This window comes from Humulus lupulus, chromosome 2, assembly GCF_963169125.1.
Source record: "Humulus lupulus chromosome 2, drHumLupu1.1, whole genome shotgun sequence".
In the NCBI taxonomy this organism is placed as follows: Eukaryota; Viridiplantae; Streptophyta; class Magnoliopsida; order Rosales; family Cannabaceae; genus Humulus; species Humulus lupulus.
In genome coordinates, this window is record NC_084794.1 from 6,545,274 (window position 1) to 6,564,025 (window position 18,752).

At 36.5% G+C, this 18,752-nt stretch overlaps 4 protein-coding genes across 4 annotated transcripts; 1 reads left to right on the forward strand and 3 right to left on the reverse strand.

The window, feature by feature from the left end:
• The first annotated feature begins 4,760 nt into the window (after positions 1–4,760).
• On the forward strand, positions 4,761–5,738 carry LOC133813857 (putative fasciclin-like arabinogalactan protein 20). The gene has a single exon (XM_062246893.1). It carries the CDS (start codon positions 4,761–4,763, stop codon positions 5,736–5,738), a length of 978 nt encoding a protein of 325 aa, XP_062102877.1.
• Positions 5,739–6,147: 409 nt separating this feature from the next.
• LOC133817071 (uncharacterized) lies at positions 6,148–11,078 on the reverse strand. Its single transcript, XM_062249455.1, has 13 exons — positions 10,736–11,078; positions 10,323–10,464; positions 10,078–10,214; positions 9,788–9,989; positions 9,469–9,707; positions 9,255–9,366; positions 9,026–9,170; positions 8,745–8,890; positions 8,485–8,657; positions 8,003–8,395; positions 7,869–7,924; positions 7,575–7,777; positions 6,148–7,499 (listed from the first exon to the last, which is right to left on the reverse strand). The coding sequence occupies exons 1-13, from the start codon at positions 10,952–10,954 to the stop codon at positions 6,289–6,291; spliced, it is 3,378 nt and encodes a 1,125-aa protein (XP_062105439.1). The 5' UTR covers positions 10,955–11,078; the 3' UTR covers positions 6,148–6,288.
• Positions 11,079–12,004: 926 nt separating this feature from the next.
• On the reverse strand, positions 12,005–15,105 carry LOC133817072 (uncharacterized). The gene is made up of 9 exons (XM_062249456.1): positions 14,775–15,105; positions 14,401–14,516; positions 14,051–14,104; positions 13,908–13,932; positions 13,582–13,704; positions 13,289–13,455; positions 13,028–13,097; positions 12,529–12,627; positions 12,005–12,342 (listed from the first exon to the last, which is right to left on the reverse strand). The coding sequence occupies exons 1-9, from the start codon at positions 14,979–14,981 to the stop codon at positions 12,289–12,291; spliced, it is 915 nt and encodes a 304-aa protein (XP_062105440.1). The 5' UTR covers positions 14,982–15,105; the 3' UTR covers positions 12,005–12,288.
• Positions 15,106–15,805: 700 nt separating this feature from the next.
• On the reverse strand, positions 15,806–18,447 carry LOC133817074 (mitochondrial import receptor subunit TOM20-like). Its single transcript, XM_062249457.1, has 6 exons — positions 18,240–18,447; positions 17,992–18,070; positions 17,576–17,745; positions 17,447–17,494; positions 16,338–16,430; positions 15,806–16,236 (listed from the first exon to the last, which is right to left on the reverse strand). The coding sequence occupies exons 1-6, from the start codon at positions 18,336–18,338 to the stop codon at positions 16,111–16,113; spliced, it is 615 nt and encodes a 204-aa protein (XP_062105441.1). The 5' UTR covers positions 18,339–18,447; the 3' UTR covers positions 15,806–16,110.
• Positions 18,448–18,752: the final 305 nt, after the last annotated feature.

An 18,752-nucleotide genomic window follows, 5' to 3' on the forward strand; every position in this document is an offset into this window, starting at 1 on the left:
AAATATAAAAGCCTTAGGCTAACACAAATGGCATTGGGCTCAATTTCTTTGTTTTGAATTTAAATCTCAATTGGACCTAAATTCAAACATTTTATTTGTTTTTTTAATTACTTAATTAAATCATTGTTCAAATTAACTAATTATAATTTGAAACTTGAATTAATATTATTTATTTATATTGACACAAATTTATCAATATTGATACATTTACCAAAAGATTATCTTTTATTCTCTAAATCAACTTTGAAAATCCTAATTGATAATTAAATCAATTAATTGAGACATTCTAGATGATTTACTCAAAGGTGATGTGGGGACCATGGATCCATGAAATCAAGTTCCAATAAGTTACCGTGAATTTATTTTTGAATAATTTCATTACCTTATTAATTCCTCGTGACTCCACTATAGACTTGGAATTGAATTCTTGAATTCATAGAACGTATTTTCCAAACCATAAATACGTTATCCATTGTATTACCATTACAGTCAGTCAATCTTCTATCGATGACTTACTAACGAAATAGGTGAAAATTACCATTTTACCTCTCTTTAGTATTTTATCATTAACTCCCACTAAGTTCCTTATAAATGATATATTTCCGCGAACTTAATCACATAAATGAGATCTCAATCATTTAACCTTTTGAACAAAACAATTAAGGAAATCATATTTTCACTTCTCATACAAAAATTGTAGATTTCATATCTATTTATAATATTCCCACTTAATTACACTACTAAATCTTCAAAATGTAAGTATGGGCTAGACCGTAGGGTAAGCTGGTAACGAACAAGTCAAAAGATTTAAATAATATAATTAGCAGAATATTATCACTCAGAATTAAGATCGACTTAACATATGGTCAACGATGTGACATTGATTAGATTCGATGACAACGATACTATTATATTATTTTATAATTGTTATCCCCGTTTCCTGTCAAGCGCCGAGACCCGCGTTTCAGGCCCACGGGTTGGCCCAATAAGTTTGGGCCCAGCCCAGGCCCGTTTGGCAGGAAGTATAATGGATACCGACGACCCGATTCCAGGCGAGGCTCGAAGGGCGTCCGGAGAGTACTGTCCGGACGGTCATCCGAGAAGTGGTATGTTTGGCTTCCGGATAGCAGTCGGGATCAACGTGGGTGATCCCGAAGCCCGGTAAACGGTCCGGGCTCCTGGTAAATGGTCCGGGTCCTTGGTAAACGGTACGGGACCTCAACAAACGGAAAAGGACCTGGGTAAACGAACCCGGGTCTGTTCTCCAAGGTTGGCAGGATAAAGCATCCGCGATCCTGACTGTGTAGCAGGAAGCGTGGGAGTTGTCCCCTACAGAAAATACCACTTCGAGATTGTACGCCGTTGGTTCGGACCTGTGCCGCCACTACTCTGATCAATCTTGTCCCCTGAATCTGCCTCGTAACTCAAGATGCCCAGACCAAAGCTCCATTTTGTCGCATGATAGATATGGTTTGGGCTGGCCCAGTGGGCTCAGATTAATGTATTTCTTTTATGTTTTAGCCCTTTGTATTGGGCTTCCGATAGAGAAGCCATCAGTATTTATACCTTTATTGGGCCCGGGTCAGCCCGACCCAAGCCCAATGCACCTGTGAACCTATAAATACATGTAACAGAGCACTGGAGAATGGATCTCTTTTTAGCGTGTATACAGTTACTCTATTAAAACTTGTAGAAAACTCCATTGTTTTAGATTCTCTAAGCTCTAATACAACTGTCTTGTGGACTAAGGCTCATTAACGCCCCAACCACGTAAAAAATTGGCTTACAACTTCTAAACCCTTTCTTTCCAGTCTCTCTTATCTTTTATTGTTCTAGTTTCCGAAAAACTCGGTAAACAATAATATAATGTAATATTATTATATTATAATATAATGTTTTAGATTAAATAAGTGTGACAAAGAGTGTCACATATTGTAACATATAATAGAGAGTTACAATATTTAGATATATGAGATATATCCAAATAATGTAACATATTTGGTGTTACAAATTTGTAACTTCGAAATATTACCCTTTATTGTGTAAATTTGGTGTTACACAATATTGAGATGAAGTTCATAAAGTCATATGTGAAATGGTTGTTAGATATATGATTTTAACCACAATAATGTGTTTTGGGGGTTACAAAATCATTTGGGAGGGTTTGGAACTGTTTGGAAAAACAACACAATTTTAAGTGTTGAAAATGGTCAATGGCCGCGCCCTGTGGGACAGAGAGTAGTGGTTGCAGCCACTAATGTCTCTAGCCGCGGCCACAGGCCAAAACTGACCATTTTTTCAGTTTTTTCAATCTTTGTTGAACGACTCAAAAAATCCAAATAACTCCCAAATCTCATTTTTAATTCCATATTAATCCAATTAAACATTGGTAACAGCCATGGGGGTTGGTGGAATTTGAAATTCAAAAGGTCTCTCTAAACTCTATAAATAGGAGCCTATAACTTACTTGAAAGACACAACATTTCTATCAATTAGAGCACTTTGTTAGAAACAGAGGCTTGATAATTTCAGAAAGCATTTCCAATATCTGAGAGAGATCCCTTAGTGTTTGGGTTAGGGGGAAATAAGCTTTTGGACAAAGGTTTTAAACCTTGCTCAAGTTGGTGATCCCCAACCCTCTTCACTTAGGTTGTGTAAGTGATAGTTTACTTTTGTTTCTGTTCTTACATTTTATTCTATTGCTTTATTCTTATTCTATTGTTCTATTTACTTGTATATTTTGTTTAAGAGTTGTAATCTTCTCTTTTGTTTCAAACACTTTTACTTTACTTGTAATATTTTGCTTAGAGTTGTATTCCCACTATTCTCTTCTTCTTCATCATTTTCTTCCATTTCTTTGTTTATTTGTAATTTTCAGTTATAGAGTTGTAACTTTATTTAATCAATCAATATTTACTTGTAATATTATTGCATAGAGTTGTATTATCTTACCATTTCCATTGAGGCAATCTATGTTTTCCTAACAGATACTTATATATCAATCAATAATCAATATCGGTCCTAGTCCAATGTATCAATTTACATTCGATCTTATCTACTTGGTCAATGTCTTGGATAAGATATCACACCCTGAATGTGTAAGTAGATCATATCGTAGATTGCCTAATCAGTGAAAATCCAATGCATTGATGTAATATTAGGACTCGTTCTTTTGAACATATAATTACAACTATAATCCACTATGACCTAGTCACTATAATTGTAACTATTCATAAGTTCGAGATTTTATAAATGTTTGTATTATTTCAATAATCATGTAATAAATCAAGCAAACAACATAGTTGTCAAACTAAATGATTTCTACTACTTTTATTGACAATATAAAATCGCATTACATGTCCAGCATGGTTTTATAAGGGCATAAAACCCAACATTATACAAATTCTATCAATGATACATATATATATTCTATATGAACTTTGTTTTGTGTTGATGCCATCTTTTATTGCAGCAACTATAGTGGTGAATTGGCTTGGCAAATTGCAGCAACTATAATGGTGAATTGGCTTGGCAAATTGCAACAACTATAAAGGAATTACATAAAGAAACTTTCAATAAATATAGTTCTTATTTCAACTTATTTTTTTATATCATATTAATGTATTATAATTAATTGTTCTCAGATTGTCATTATTGGAATTTATGTTCCTTAATTTATTTATTTTCATGAGATAAAATAGCTCACATTGTGTTGTGATATGCTTATCATGTACACTTAGTTTGGAATGTGTATCCTATATTGTTTTGCAGGTAATTATATATGGAAGCTGAAGATGAAAATGTGGATGCTATGGTGGAGGAATGGATTAAATATGTAGAAAATGAAGAAGTGTGTTGGTGAAATTGTACGACCCCATAAATTTTTAGAAGCTACAAAAAATTTGAAGCTTGATATTTAATATTACATTTTTAAATAAATTTGATCACTAACAGTAAATTGTAAAAATAAAAAATAGTTTGGGCTGTACCCTCCCAAGCGTTAGAAATTTTTGGCTAGTAAGTATTCCTAAAAATACTATATATTCTGCAATAAAACCGCTCATGCCCGGTAATGCACTGAAAGTTGTAAATATTTTTGGAATTGTGATAGCCATTCTGCCCATTTCATCGAGATAAACAAGACGTACGGGTTAATTTTTATTTATTTTTTTCTTTTATTTGGAAAGAATATAAATTAGGTGACCAAACCGATTATAACATAAACTGATTTGAAATTCTTATAACTTGCCCAATCCACCCAATGTACAACCCTATACTCGACGAGTCTCCCCCACCTACGATGGGGTGCGTCACTTGAGTCCTATCAAACAACTAATGTTAAATGGATCCCGAAGCAGAGGGCAAAGGTGATTGAGCTAGCGCACATAATGGTCACATTTAAGACTTTATGGACTATCCCTCCACGTTGAGATAGAGAGTCACCAAAATTTGAACCCTTGACATCTAGGACCTCAAACATGCCACTTTATCACTAGGCACTTGGTTGGTGGTTACATACCATGTGTGAACAAGTGACTCAAATTTATTGAAAAAATAACATATGTCGTTCATTACTTTGTTTTTCTCCAAACGAGATATTTGTTTTTGTTCATAGCCAAACGACATGTAGTTCATCAACGAACTTTTACCGAACTGAATGATTTGGCGCCCAAAAGTGCTTTCTTTAAAGCCCTTAAACACACTTCTTCGACTAAGGCAAAGCACGTAAAGAAAACCAAGAACGACTCTCTCCCATTCCCATGGCCACTTCTCTCTTCTTCTTCCTCTTCTCCATCTTCTCATCCACCGCTTTTGGCTCATGCTTGACCCTCTTGAACGCCGCCGAGATTCTCTCAAACTCCGGCTACCTCTCCATGTCCTTGACCCTTAAAATCGCCTCTGAAGCCATTAAACATGAATCTCCGACCGCCACCGTCTTTGCTCCAGCCGACCAAGCTTTCGTCAAGTCAGGCCAACCTTCCCTGCTTCTGCTTCGCCGCCACGTGTCCCCCATAAAACTCTCCTTCGAAACACTCAAGTCTCTTCCTCGTGGCTCAAGAATACCCACCATGGTCCCCGACCATTCTCTGGTCGTCACTGCTTCTCTCGCCATCGATGGCTTCATCTCCATAAACAACGTCAGGATCAATGAGAAGGCCGTTTTCGGCGATGGGTTCGTAGCTTTGTACGGTATCGACGAGTTCATTAACTCGTCTTTCGTTCAGACTGAGCCTGGCCAACCGGCCCCAGCTCCGGCTTCGCTCCATGGCTCGACAGAGTCTTTTGCTCCTGTTGCTCAGTTTCTCAGGTCCAGAGGCTATCATATAATGGCCACGCTTCTTGACGCCCAACTAACCGGGCTCAGGGACCAGACCAAGTTGACCATCTTCGCTCCGGTCGACCGAACGTTCGATTACTATGCATCGAATATCAGCGATTACGCGTTGATTTTCCGGCGGCATGTTGTACCGAGATTGCTAACGTGGCAGGATTTGATTGGAAGCGAATTGGTGGGGACAAAGCTTCCGACGTTTTCAAGGGGTTTTATGATCGACTTGAGGGTGTCCAGTGATGGTATCCCTATGCTTAACGATGCACCAGTTGTGTTCCAAGATATATATCAAAGTGATAGGTTCATTGTGCATGGCCTTAATGGGTTGCTAAAGCCTTTCACTGATCAAGAATGGATTCAAGATTCTTTCTCGGATGGATTTGTTGGTGATGAGTCTCATGGCTAATATTCACTAGGTTGTTCTTTCTCGTCCTGTTTTCTTTGTTTTGCATTGTAGAATTCATGATATCTAGTAAAAATTTCATCAGACATTGAATTCGAACTGTCTGTTGTTAGATACCATAATATTCGAATGAGAAAAGATTGTCTCCAAAGTTGATTGTTTCATGGTGTTAGTATGGCCGTTGATTGATCAGTTAAGGTTATTTATTAAGAAAGTTTCGATTTTGGTCATGATTGACCGTTAAGTTAGTTACTCGTGCTTCTTTCTAGACATGACTCTGTATCATTCATGTAACTAAGAGATTTTTGTACAAGAAACTCATTTCACAGAGAAATAAAAAAATTGCTAGAGTGCTTGAGATGTCTTGTGAGTGTGCAGGTGTGTGTGTGTGTATGTGATCAAGGAGTTTGCATATCAGATGGATTGTATATTGAGCTAAAAGGTTTCAGAAGAGACAACATTGTGGACTCTGCAGAAACTTTGTGAATCACTGAATCTTAAGAATTCTATACAATAGAACTCATTTTTTTAGACAAATTAAGATCGCTATTCACTACCTATATGTATAGCTAGTGCTAGCTTCCTTACCACTTGAGTCTCCTGCAAAACTAGCCCTTGCCAAGGCCCTTAACTTCTTCATCTCATTCTTTGACTCTTGCTCGTATCCCTTTGGCTGTTTTCCCTCTCCTGTTCTCTGCAAGCCAATATTTCTCTCTGCAGTCGGGCATGGTGAGCCAGGACTAAGCATGGGTACTACCGTTGCTGTCATGGCACCAATTGGGTCAGAAAATGGTGCTCTCCTGTCTCTTATTCTCAATTCGGTGTCTGGACTTAGAGGAAGGCCGGAAACTTGGCCTGTTTTGGGTTGAGATGAACTTGGTGTGACTCCAGACCAGTGCTTTCTTGAGAGGAAGGGAAGAACAAGACCTTTGGCAGCAAACTTCAATCCATGCTTGAGAGAATTTTTCTGAGGATGTGATAGTCTTAACAAAGAACTTATAAGCGCATACCACTCGTTTATAATGTGAGAAACAAAGGTGATGAAGAGGAGAGCCAGCATAACAAATCCCAACTTCTGTGTTTCCATTGGATTTGTGTTAGTCAAACTGATAGATATACCAAAAATACCCATCTCACACAGAAGAGAAACACTTTCAACCAGGTGGACTCCCTTACTAATGAATGGTTTCATTATAAACAGAAACATAAACTGTGCTAGTGTGATTGTTAATGCTAAGATACTTTGGCTTGGCTTCTTTGAGGAGTATGCTCCAGATATAATTCCTAAACTGACCCTTCTTATAAGATCAATGACTATGTACGACGATCTAGTGCAGCCTAAAAGTCTTCTTGGTAAGGGAATATCAGTTTCTTCATTGCTGTCATCTGAGCTCACAGTACATATTCTCCCAATCCCATTACGGCCACTTTCGCCCCATTTTCGTGTCGTGTTTGAATCATTTTGATCGACAAAGACAAACATTGTAGGACCTTTCAGACTCTCAAAGAGAATCCCAAAACGTGAAAGGAAAGATGAAGGAATGCCTCCTCTATAAAACCACTTTCCTTTTACAGTCCTAGTTGTGAAAAAGAACCATAGCTTTGCAAAACATGGTTCTGTATCAACAACATGCTTGATTTCCTTGTACTGAACCAAAGTTCCTGAGAATACTGCAATTATGAGAAAAAGGATAATTGATAAAATAAAGGCTGCTGGGATTGCTAACAACAGAGCTCCAGTGATTATTCCACCTGTTGTACCACCTGCAATTTAGACTAAGTTTTAGAATTCATGACAAATGCAACTAGAATTTGAAAAGAGATTATCAAATTATTTACCTCTTATTACAAAAGCTGATGACTGGGAGATGCAAGGTAGCATAAGAATCAAAAGAAAAAGCTCGAATCGAGGTACTGACAGTATACCATGAACTGGTGTGCCAGTTCTCCATTTAAGGAAAAGTAATAAGAGAATATGTGCTATAACTAGACTTCCTCCTCCCACCCCAAGCCAGAACAAGTTCATCTCCAAGTCCTGCCACCTGAAAATAATGAACATAGTTTAGTTCTTTGCAAAGGAGAGAGTGTAATATTGTTTTGCCAAACTTTAGAGACAAAGAAAATTGTAGCTACCCTTTGTAATTCTCCATTCTCTTGACAACATCTCTAGCTGACAGCGGCTCTCCTCTCTACAAAGCAAATTCTTCAACTGTGAAAGGTTCTTATTCAAACACAAGTGCACTGGCTCACAGAAATTAGATACTCACCAAAAAATAAATGAAATATTCTTTGGAATCAAGAGCTAGTCCATAAGGTTCCTTTTGCATGCGAATGTTGTAATGCCCACGAAGCCAACCAGGATTTGGTTTAATGTCATTTAGTCCTGCAAATGATATATTGCTCAAGCAAGCGTCTATTGCATAGTTATTAGCTTTCTTATTTGAAGGCCATCCTAGAGAAATGGTGCTAAGTTTCATCCCAAGCTCCCCTTCTGATAAGTAGATATGACTGGGCCAGACTGAAGCACTATCCTTTTTCCATGGAAGTTTTTGATGAGGTATAAGCCACCTTAGACCTTTAGCAGTCTCAGAAAATTCAACTGGTTGGTTAACTGAGAGCCAATCTGAAAGGACAAACACTTGTAGATGTCCGACCATACCCTGCATGAAGATTAATCAGATATTTATAATAGAAAAATGGCAAATAAACAACATGGATTTCGATACTGCTGAGTACTTCAAAAACTTACATGAAGATTCCTTGTGGTGTCATAAGCAATAATATTGGTACTCCCAGAAGCAAGAGTATCTAATGCTCCAAGATTTGCAAGAGAAAGTGAAAGAACAGCAGTTGCAAATGATGTTGCCAATATTCCAGCAGTCACAAAAGAGTGTAAGGCTACTGATAGTGAAGGGACTGAATCTGTCTCAGAAAGAAAATTATATTTTAGTACTCAAAATGGAAAAAAAAGATTGAGAAAAGAAAGAAACTATATTCATGTTTTCATACAGTGCTTCACTTCAAGTTTGTTAGACTCCAAATTTAGATTTCCTGAAATGTCATTTACTTTCCCTGCAGGAATAATAACTGACACAACATTATGAGTTGCCAGGAGGACATCCATTGAGTACAGAGCTTTCGAAAGTTCCTTCAACCTTACAGGAAGAAAAGTAAAACGTCTTGGCATTAGTTGAGGTTTATACACTTTATTCTTCTTAGTATCAGGCTAGTATGAAGTGACTACTATCAAGCATATAATCACTACTTCAAGAGACTCCATAAGCACCTACCTCGTTATCTTACAGCCAGTCACTTCTACCATAGAAGCTTTAAACCCAAAAACAGGCTTTGTAAACTCAACTATTATATTAATGTTGGACTCCTTTGTAACATTTGGAGCACTGGTACTTAACCTTACACCAGGCTCCATTGAATCTGAGAAGAGAGAAAAAAAGAGAGATGATGATCCCACAAAGCTACTGATTTTTTTAATTTTTTTTTAATTGTGGAATGACATACCATAAACAAATGTAATTAAGTCAGCAGGTGAGACAGGAGTTCCTGTTCTACTAATTAGCAAATGGGATTGCAATTCAACTTTGACGATGACAGTTCTTACTGTAACATTCAGCTACAAAATCAAAAGTCACAATGTTTTGTTTACAAGTTATATCCAAAGTAAAATAGTTAAAAAGAAAAATGAAAGAGCATAAGAATGAAGTTTGTTGCTTACATGAAAAGCAAATCGGCGGTTCCCTTGATTAGTGCTATAAATAGGTACTAAGTTACCCATGCTCACTTGTAATACATTAAGAATCTGTTCTGTAGTATTTTCTATGGGAATTCTGAAGTCCAAAAAGATCTTCAAATCCTCTTTTTTGTTAGTTGCAAGGACAGTTCTTGGGACCCCATTAAGCACTAGCTCATAAGACGGAACTGCAGTCCAGAAATCCACCAGAACCGGCCCTCTATCTGTGAAATTTATCGACATATAAAGAGAAATTGGAGACATAATGAACCATATGATTAAAGTAAAAAGTGCTAAGGCTCACCAAAGTGAATGGTTAATGAGGAGCCATTTGTTCTTGTAAAGATATTCCCTGCCTGATCTGTACAAATATTCTCTGCCATTCTAACTACTACTCGTCCAAGTGTGCTTGCCATGGAAAAAATTATGTCAAGCTTGTAATGAATGTCTGGCTCGATAATACGCAAAGATTTTGGGTTTACATAGGCTGGTCCTTTCAGTATGACCTAGAAGAAGGAGAAAATACATGTATTAACTAAAGCATGGAGTTTACTGTGAACTTTTTTCAGACAAGTTTCAAACATTGCAATATACATCACAGTTTGATGAGGTCAAACACTTGAAGCCACCCCTTCCCATGCAAGCTTCACTGAATTTGACATCAATGGTTACTCTTCTAGCATTAGTGTAGTCCTGCTTACTGGAAATTGCTGCAGTTGGCGGTATCGTATCTACCACATAAACCAGCAATAACAAAGTAAGATTTTATCAGTAAAAGACTTGTGGAACATTACTGGTTTCTGAAAGTTGAAACTGAAATATGGATGAAAAGTGCTCACCAATGAACCAAGAATAAGCTAATGAGTTTCTCTTGCCATTCCAGGTTGTAACATTAAGACGAAATTTATGGTGATGGTTCACAGCTAAGTTCTTAAGTACCAACAGCTTAGCTGGACATGGACTCAAAACTTGGCCATCAAGCTGTTCACATACATAATTTAATCATATACTCCACTATATGGAACGACATTGCTACTAAATGTATGAATTTCAAGTCTATATTTTCAAATTTCCATAAAAAGAGAGTAAAACATTCTCTTAAATTGCAGCATTATAAATGCCTGAAACTTCCCACATTGTTAAATGGCATTAATGTAGAACCCAAAGAAGCTCATGAGTCAAGAACCATTTTAATATCTCTCCACACAGTATTTAGTTAATGGCCACTTAAAGAGCACAACAAGAACAGTACCTGGCAGTACACAGAACAGCTATTGTTGCGGCATGCATTTGAACCATCCAAATACTCAAAAGAGTATCGAAAAACTGCATAGGAGTGTCTTGACCTTGAAGGAGGAGCTTGAGCAAAACGAATGAGAACCTTCGAGTCCACTGAGTTAAGTAGTACATGTATTAGTATAAGAGCACCATAGGTATGCTGCAGTAAAACTTGAATCTTGAGTATACCCATTTTAGAGTGTAGCTAGAAGAACTTGACATTTAAAAACAAAATCTAGGAAAGAAGAAAACAAGAGAGAGGCTTTGTTGGGTTTTGCTTAAGAACCAAAGCAGAAAAAAGTGTGAGTCCACCAAGTGTGACATTAAATGTGCAATGTTTGAGTAAAATTTCAGGAGACAACCACCAAACCAACTTTTCTTGTCAGTCTCATAACTGCTCTTTTAAAGATGTTCACAAATCCCATTAACTGCCATCAGCCGACCTAGCTGTAATTTATTATTTTGGATAAATTTTCTTTACATATTTTTTCTTTTTTCAGTGAATAGTGATGTAATATTTTCTCTCTCTTTAATTTGACATGAATTATAAACAAGTAGTAATGATATTTGCACCCAAAATATGCACTCAAACATTACACACAATGACCGTGTCATTACTTTTTAAAACAGTAGGTCCTAGTTTTAATAGATGTGAAGTTTTAATAGATATGATTGACTATATTAAACTGTCACATCACTGTGTATAATATTTGAGTGTATATTTTGAGTACACGTATCATTAATCTATAAACCAATCTCTCTCTCTTGCCTTCATTCCACCAGAAATAATCTTGAAATTGATGCTCATAACTACGAGATGGATCATGAACAAGACCACTCATTCAAGAGGACAAAGATTGTTCCAATTCTCCCATTTGTATCTTCTCTACCAAACGACAATATGCTTCATAAACGACATGGTGGCAATATTAAACAAACCAAAATGTTTTAATGTTTCAAACGACTTGCGATTCTATTAAAAGAGGACAGTTATTTCAAATGAAAAAAAGTAGGAATATGTTTAGCTAAGCAACGTAAGGATTTTGCAACTGTGGATTAGGTAGCTGGCTACAGATATTTCTTGCAAGGCAAAGACTTTCAACAGTAATAGGCCTTCTCTGACCACACAACGAGTCAGATACTGAAAGTTTTGGGGCAAAAACTCTTGACCTGGTTGAACAGAACATTAACATAACTAATAACTGAGTAACCACCCTCTCCAATGAAAAGATAGCATCAATAATTAATTGCAAGCTGCAAAGACAATTCTTTAGCATTGAGAAGAAATCATATTTCTTGAATGGAAACATCACATGTGCACTAAAACCCTTTTGTCTTCTGGGGTTAAACTACAAGGTTTTCGACCGTTACAATATATTGACCAACCGTGTATTTACAATTTACACTTGTCTCTTTTTTTTTTCTTTTCCCCTGTACATGTGATGAATTTTTACACGGGGTTCATCAATATGAATGTTTTTAACTTCAAACACGCAGAGCAGAGATTGAAAAGGTGATCTATTGTTTTTATTCATCTGATTCATCGTAATCTTCTGTGGCCATCCACGATAGTTTGGGTCCCTGAAATAATATCACATGTAAGAAAACAGAAATGGTAGTTCTTTCGAACGATAATTCAAGATTTCAATGCAGCAAGAATGTTTAAAAAGTGATTTGAATTTGCTCCCACATCATGCGTTTTCCATCTTATGTTAAATTGAGCCAAGGGAGTAGCACCATCCCTTACTAATACAAACCCCGGCTTACCTTTCCTTGCCGAATGAGTTTGGGAGGGATCACTGTCATGTCAACTACAGTTGAGGGATCAGCCACTCTCAACCCAGCATCAATGACGAAATCCAGGCCCTGATAGAATTTTGAATCCACAACTTGAGAGCAATATTATGGAAATAATGATGAACATAAAAGGATCTATGGTCTAGGTATGATTTAGCAGTTCAAGACAGGTAATGAAATATGGTTGGAAAAATTAATAAAAGAAAAAAAATGAATCTTCTCTTCAAAATAAATAAGTTTCTTCATCCATTGTTATTATGGAAGTCAAGAAACACTGGATACTTTTTTAATGGAGGCCAGAAACATTTTTACATGATCTTTTATCCTTTTCTTTTCATGTCGCTCTTAGATAAGTAAGTTATATTATTTTAATACGAGAAAATACACAGATTAGCAAGATTCACATAACTAAAAATAAGCTAATTAGATAGTTTCAATGCAAAATACGAACTCCATATGATAGATATACCTCTGGTCTGTAGGTATCAGCTATAGCAACTGGATCTAGCATCCACTCATTCTCCTTCAAGCTCTTCACACTGGCACAAGCAGACCACATTCAGCAATCAGCACAAGAGGATAAGAGCATATGTGATACAAGAAAAAAGAGCTTAGTACTTCTCAAGCTCCATATCGTTATTTACAAATTACAATGATAGTGAAGAAACACATATCTAGTCTCCAACCTTTCTTTCCTATGTAAGAATATAAATGTATTAATTAGTCCTACCTTGTAGATATCAATGGTGCCTCCATCTTCTCTAGTATTGCTTGACATATTGCATCATCAGGTATACGAACACCTACATTTTTCCTTGAAGCATATTTTGCAGTTGTAGTCCCAAACCTTATGCACTGTTTAGGCAAACCTTTGCTGGCCGTTAGGATAAAGGTGTACTGTAACAAATAAAATTTCCCTAGATAATCAAAGTTTGCTATTTCAAAAGATCTAATGTACCAGAAATGCAACGACCAATTTACCCTACAAAATAAAATTAAAAAACAATAAAAGAACACACTTACAGGTCCAGGTAAGCAATGCTTAACAGCTCGGAATATGCTTGCGTGGCCTTGGCCATCACCTCGAGGGAATCCTGTTGTGTATGTATCTACGTCTCGAAAGGAGTGGCATAAAATGCTAAGGGGCTGCAAGAATTATATAGACCATGTCCATGAAAATATATATACAATGAGATAAAGGGCAACATACAACATTAAAATCCAAAAGTTATTATATTTTAACTATGCAGCATTACAAATTTGACTGCATATTTTAAACCGGTGTTAGGTTGAGCACCATGTTGGGGCATTTTTTCTAATACATATTAAAGGAAGCAAATGAAACTTGCCTTCAGAGGTTCTATGTTCTTGATTCTGCAAGGGAAAAACACACAAGAGCCTTGTCATGGGGGGCATTTAAAGTTAAAATAGTAAAGTGGCCTTACAAAAATTAGAGGATCAATCTGTCTTAGTGTCTTACTATAAGATCTACCTTCGAAGTCGCTCAATAGCAGAGGGGTTTCTCAAATCACAAACAAAGGCATACCTACAAACAAATATTTGCCACTCTAGTCAAGATCATATAAGAAAAACAGCAAAGCAAAAAATACATGAAAATAGGACTAAATTGCACAACAAGTCTGAATATGATCTTACACTCCACGTCTAATAACAGAAAACCGAAAATGAAAATCATATTTTGGGTCTGCCACAGATGAATAAAGGGCACCCAACTGTTGAAAGATATGAAAACAAAACCATTTCCAGTCCCCCATTATACATTTCTTTAAATAGTAAACAGAGTAAGTAAGCAAGAAAGTAACAGTTACAGGTATAACATACACAGTGTCAGTAGGAATGACCCCAACAGCACCCCCTTTTAAAAGATCAACGACTGGTTCTAGTTTCCAGCTATCAGCTCCTGATGGATCAACTTCAACATACAACAATTCATCCTCCTGAACAAGTTAATACACACAATGATAAAACACCCATTTTCTCTCCCAAATTCCAATTAAAAACGATGAGTCTTAACACAAAATATAGTTAACAAACATTGTGCAAACACTTGAGGGATTGATCAACGATCACTACAACGTGCTTTCTGAGTATTTCAAAACTGGACACTCGAAACTTTCTACGGCTCACTATTACATTAGTGATGTGAGAATTTGGAGCAAACACTAAATTGACAATGGTAGGGAGAGAGAGAGGACCTTGGTAAAGCGAGGAGTGGCATACTTGAGACGCTTAGGGCTTCTCTTAACAGAAAAGGCTAAGACTTGAAGGCGAGGGAGTTTCTTGGTGGAGAAGGATAGTTGAGTTGGGTTCGAGCGGAGACGGCGCGTGGAGAGCGTGCATAGGGAGGAGAACGATAAAGCTTCAGTGTGATTAAGAAAGTGCAATTGGGTTTCTAAAGCCATGTCCTTGCTCTTCTCTCTCCTTCGCTAAAGCTTTTGGCGCCAGAGTAGAGTAAAGCACAGGGCAATGACTCGACTCGACTCAACTCGGCTTCATCGCAGATTAAGATGATGACGATACTCATCCACGACCAGCAAGAATATTCGAGGATTTTCTTGGCTTAAAACGACGACGTTTTGAAGATGGAGAATGGAAAACGGGCTTTTAAATTGGGCCTCAATACTAGAGCCCAAGTTAATACAGTCCAGTCCACCAAGGTGTGTCCCTTCACTTTTGTCCTTAACAGCAATGGAATTTAAGGGTTGTTACCACTAATCACCTAATATAACTATTAAACAAGAGAACTCTATTATTAGTTGGTATATATGAGTACAAGTAGACATAATATGTCATTTAAGCCAAAAAAAAATGAATTCTATTTTATTAGTTTATAGTGATAGAACAAATAAATTAAAGAAAATAATTAGAGGCAAAAAAACACTAATTGAGTTTTTATTTGGGAAAATTATATACCATACTAATTTTCGCTAAAAAAATTAAGATGGAACATTTTTTTTAAAATTGTTTTCACGTTTTTTTAGAATTTTTTTTTTTTTTTGCATTTTCACATTATTTTTTAATTTTTTTTTTATGTTTAATTAGTCCAATGAGTTAATTTTTAGTTTTTTTTTCTTAAAAATAGTGTTGTTGTAATTATGAAACTTATAAAAATTATATTTTTAAAAAACTGAGTGCATATTTTTGAAGAAAATAAAATAAGAACTGTAAAAAAATGCTTATTTAAGAAAAATTCTCTTCTACTTTCAATAGATGCAGACCTCCCAAATGAATCGAAATTATCAAAATCTTATTCATAGTAGCACCATACACATTGGTGTTGATTAACAAGATATAATTTGTAACCATCATATTACTATTGAAAAATCAATATTTAAATATGGGAAATCCTGAATAATTTTATCAGTTACATGGTGAAAATCATTACTACGGTGAAAAATCTTGGAATCAACTGTGATTCTAAATTCTACATGCACTGTGGGGCTCAAAGCCTCAAAAAGCTCAAGAATGATGCTCAAATCTCCAAACTCTCTACCAAAGTGCCGAATGTAAAGCCCAAACAAATCCTTTGGCTTATCGCGGTGGCGGAGGAGGCACATGCGACTTTGCGAATCCTACCCACGCAACAACGCAAACAGCAAGGATTACCCATCCACATATATCATAATTGAGATCGCTGCTTTTCTTTTTCTTCGCGGTCTGCAAAATAAGAATTCGGATCAAGAATGCACCAAGAGACCCCTCTCCCAAAACAGAATTATAATACCAGCTTGAGGCCAAACAATGGTTTCAAGTATTACCTTAGCACCTGATGAAGAAGAAGAAGGTCCTGCGGCTCCAATTGCCTGTTGGCCAAAACCATGCTTATGGATTTCCATATGCAATTCTGGGGCCTAGATTGAATAATTAATCGTGAAGTTAACATATCAAGATTGCAAAAGGTTAGTATAACAAACAGACACAAAGTTGAGTTTGATATACTAAAACAAAATTTTCTCTCAAAAGCTCGAAACATGCACGTCAAAAAAGCAGTCCACGGCGAAAGATTGCAATAGTCCTTGGGGTAACAACTAAGGACATTCACTTGAATAGATGGTTCAAGTCATAGTCTGCAACTTTCAGCCTGCAACCCCTACCAAAAAACACTTTAGAGAATGACATTACAAGAGGCTAAATCTAGGTCCCAACCAGTTTGAAGATGTATGGCTTGCTGGCAGAACTGCTAATCATTCCTTTGTCAGTTATGGTACATAGTCAATAATAACAATTCCCCCAAAGTACCTTCCAAATCAAGAAGCATGGAAGGCCTACAGATTTGAAGATGTTAAAAGACAGAATCCTAATCCGTGTTAACCAAAGGAAAGGTTGACTAGGAAATCAAATGAACTACAAACATAAATCCTTATAAAGTGCCCCCAAACCATGGCTTGCCATGCCCAAATAGACAGAAAAATTACTTTTATTATTTTACCATCAACATTCAGCAACCTAAATAGCAACATCTGTCCAAAATTTAAGCCTATATGTTGGCTAATTGAAAAACAAGATCAAAAACATCCAAAATGAACCTTTGGCCTACACTGCCTATGATAAAAGCAACAACAACAAAAAAGTACAATCATACTCGTAAACAATAAGACATCTTATTTTTTCCCTACATATATACAGTCTATGACCTCAATATCTAATTCAATATGCCAAATGTTCTAAAATGGTAAGACATGACCCTCTGATCTCTTCAGCTACATTCTGGTATCTCTGCTAAATCAACAAGAATTAATGCCTATCAAGAATAAAATATAAACATTCCACTCTCATTGTCCTTTTGAAAAGAATAAAAATTTAAACGCCCATAAACAACAACGAAAAGCACAAGGAATTTCCCCAAGTACATAACAGCTGAGCGTACCTTAGCAGCCACTTCCAAAGACTTGCGATAAAGTTCATTCTCTGGTTCCTATTATTGAAAAACAACTCTATATTACAAACCCTTTATAAGAACTACAAGATACATGATAGCATTTGGCCGGAGAAAAACCTCGTCAACTGCTTTCTGAAAGTACACTGCAGCCTTATCGAAATAATCCTTTGCCTCATCGTGATCAGGGGTCAAAAATGCATTGGAAGTATGAGCATTTCCCAAGCACCAAAGGGCATCATGTTTCTTAGGATTAATCACCAATGCCTCATCAAGCTTTGTAATTGCATCTGGGCAATCAAAGTTCATTTCCCACAATCAGATAGATACTCAGTGATCAAATTTCAAAAAGTAATTAAAAAAAAAAAAACAAATCAGCAACCCTGTATTTGATTTCACTGAACTAAAAAAAGGCCCAAATCAGGAACGATGATCAAGAGCTATATTACAGACTAGTCGAGTAATTTTTCAATCTACAAATGCTTAAACGATCACACTACAGCAAGCTACAAAACAGGACAAATGAAATAGTAAACCTTGAATCATTTTCTTCGACTCCGGAACATTCTGAAACTGAGACAACTCCAGTAGAGCTCCAGCCCACCTAGTCAAGTTCTACATTCCCAAAAGAAAAACAGTGAGAAATGTCATATTATCCGTACAAATAACAATCGAAGCCTTGAAACTGTAAATTCTTTCCCAAAAACGAAAAATGTCAATCAGAAACAAAATTAAAAGATAAAAGACGATGAACAAGAAGGGAAGAGAACAGTGAGATACGAACATCGGCATCAAGAGGGTTCTGGCTGTAGGCAACTTCGGCGGTCTTACGAGCGTGCTCGAAGAAGAGAAGACGATCGAAGTCGCTCTGCTGTAAATCCATGGCCACCGATTCTCACTCTGTACGAACACCTCGACTTGTTGGTATGGCTTGGGTTCGGGGCTAGGGCTTTTGCTCCAGAGAGAGAGGAGGAAAAGAAAAAAGGGTTTGGCAGAGTGAGGCGGCTATATGAAACCCAAATAGAAACTGGACTATTTGCCCCGAATTCCAACCCGATTAGTATTCAAAGTCTTCTCTTTTTTTTCATTCTTCACTTGCCAATGCCATCACGCGCCAGCTTCGTGAATTTATTAATATTATAAAACATATTTTTTATTAGGAATTTCATATTATGAATTCCTGAGGTAATTTTCTTAGGTTTCTTTCAATTAATAAATAAAAAAAGTTATTAAAGATTTGAATAAATCATATAGCCAATAATAAATCCAATCCAGAGCCAATTTGGCTGAAAAACAT

Excerpts from the sequence above, each read along its gene's own strand:
- LOC133817072 (XM_062249456.1), bottom strand. The coding sequence starts at position 14,981 with ATGGCTTTAGAAACCCAATTGCACTTTCTTAATCACACTGAAGCTTTA. Across the intron at positions 12,628-13,027 it reads CTGATACCTACAGACCAGAG|GGCCTGGATTTCGTCATTGA; the intron begins GTATATCTATCA and ends AAATTCTATCAG. Across the intron at positions 12,343-12,528 it reads AACTCATTCGGCAAGGAAAG|GGACCCAAACTATCGTGGAT; the intron begins GTAAGCCGGGGT and ends ATATTATTTCAG.
- LOC133813857 (XM_062246893.1), top strand. The coding sequence starts at position 4,761 with ATGGCCACTTCTCTCTTCTTCTTCCTCTTCTCCATCTTCTCATCCACC.
- LOC133817074 (XM_062249457.1), bottom strand. The coding sequence starts at position 18,338 with ATGGATTTACAGCAGAGCGACTTCGATCGTCTTCTCTTCTTCGAGCAC. Across the intron at positions 18,071-18,239 it reads AGAACCCTCTTGATGCCGAT|AACTTGACTAGGTGGGCTGG; the intron begins GTTCGTATCTCA and ends TTGGGAATGTAG. Across the intron at positions 17,495-17,575 it reads TTCAGAAAGCAGTTGACGAG|GAACCAGAGAATGAACTTTA; the intron begins GTTTTTCTCCGG and ends TTTCAATAATAG.
- LOC133817071 (XM_062249455.1), bottom strand. The coding sequence starts at position 10,954 with ATGGGTATACTCAAGATTCAAGTTTTACTGCAGCATACCTATGGTGCT. Across the intron at positions 10,465-10,735 it reads GCTGTTCTGTGTACTGCCAG|CTTGATGGCCAAGTTTTGAG; the intron begins GTACTGTTCTTG and ends GTATGTGAACAG. Across the intron at positions 9,367-9,468 it reads ACCGCCGATTTGCTTTTCAT|CTGAATGTTACAGTAAGAAC; the intron begins GTAAGCAACAAA and ends TTGATTTTGTAG.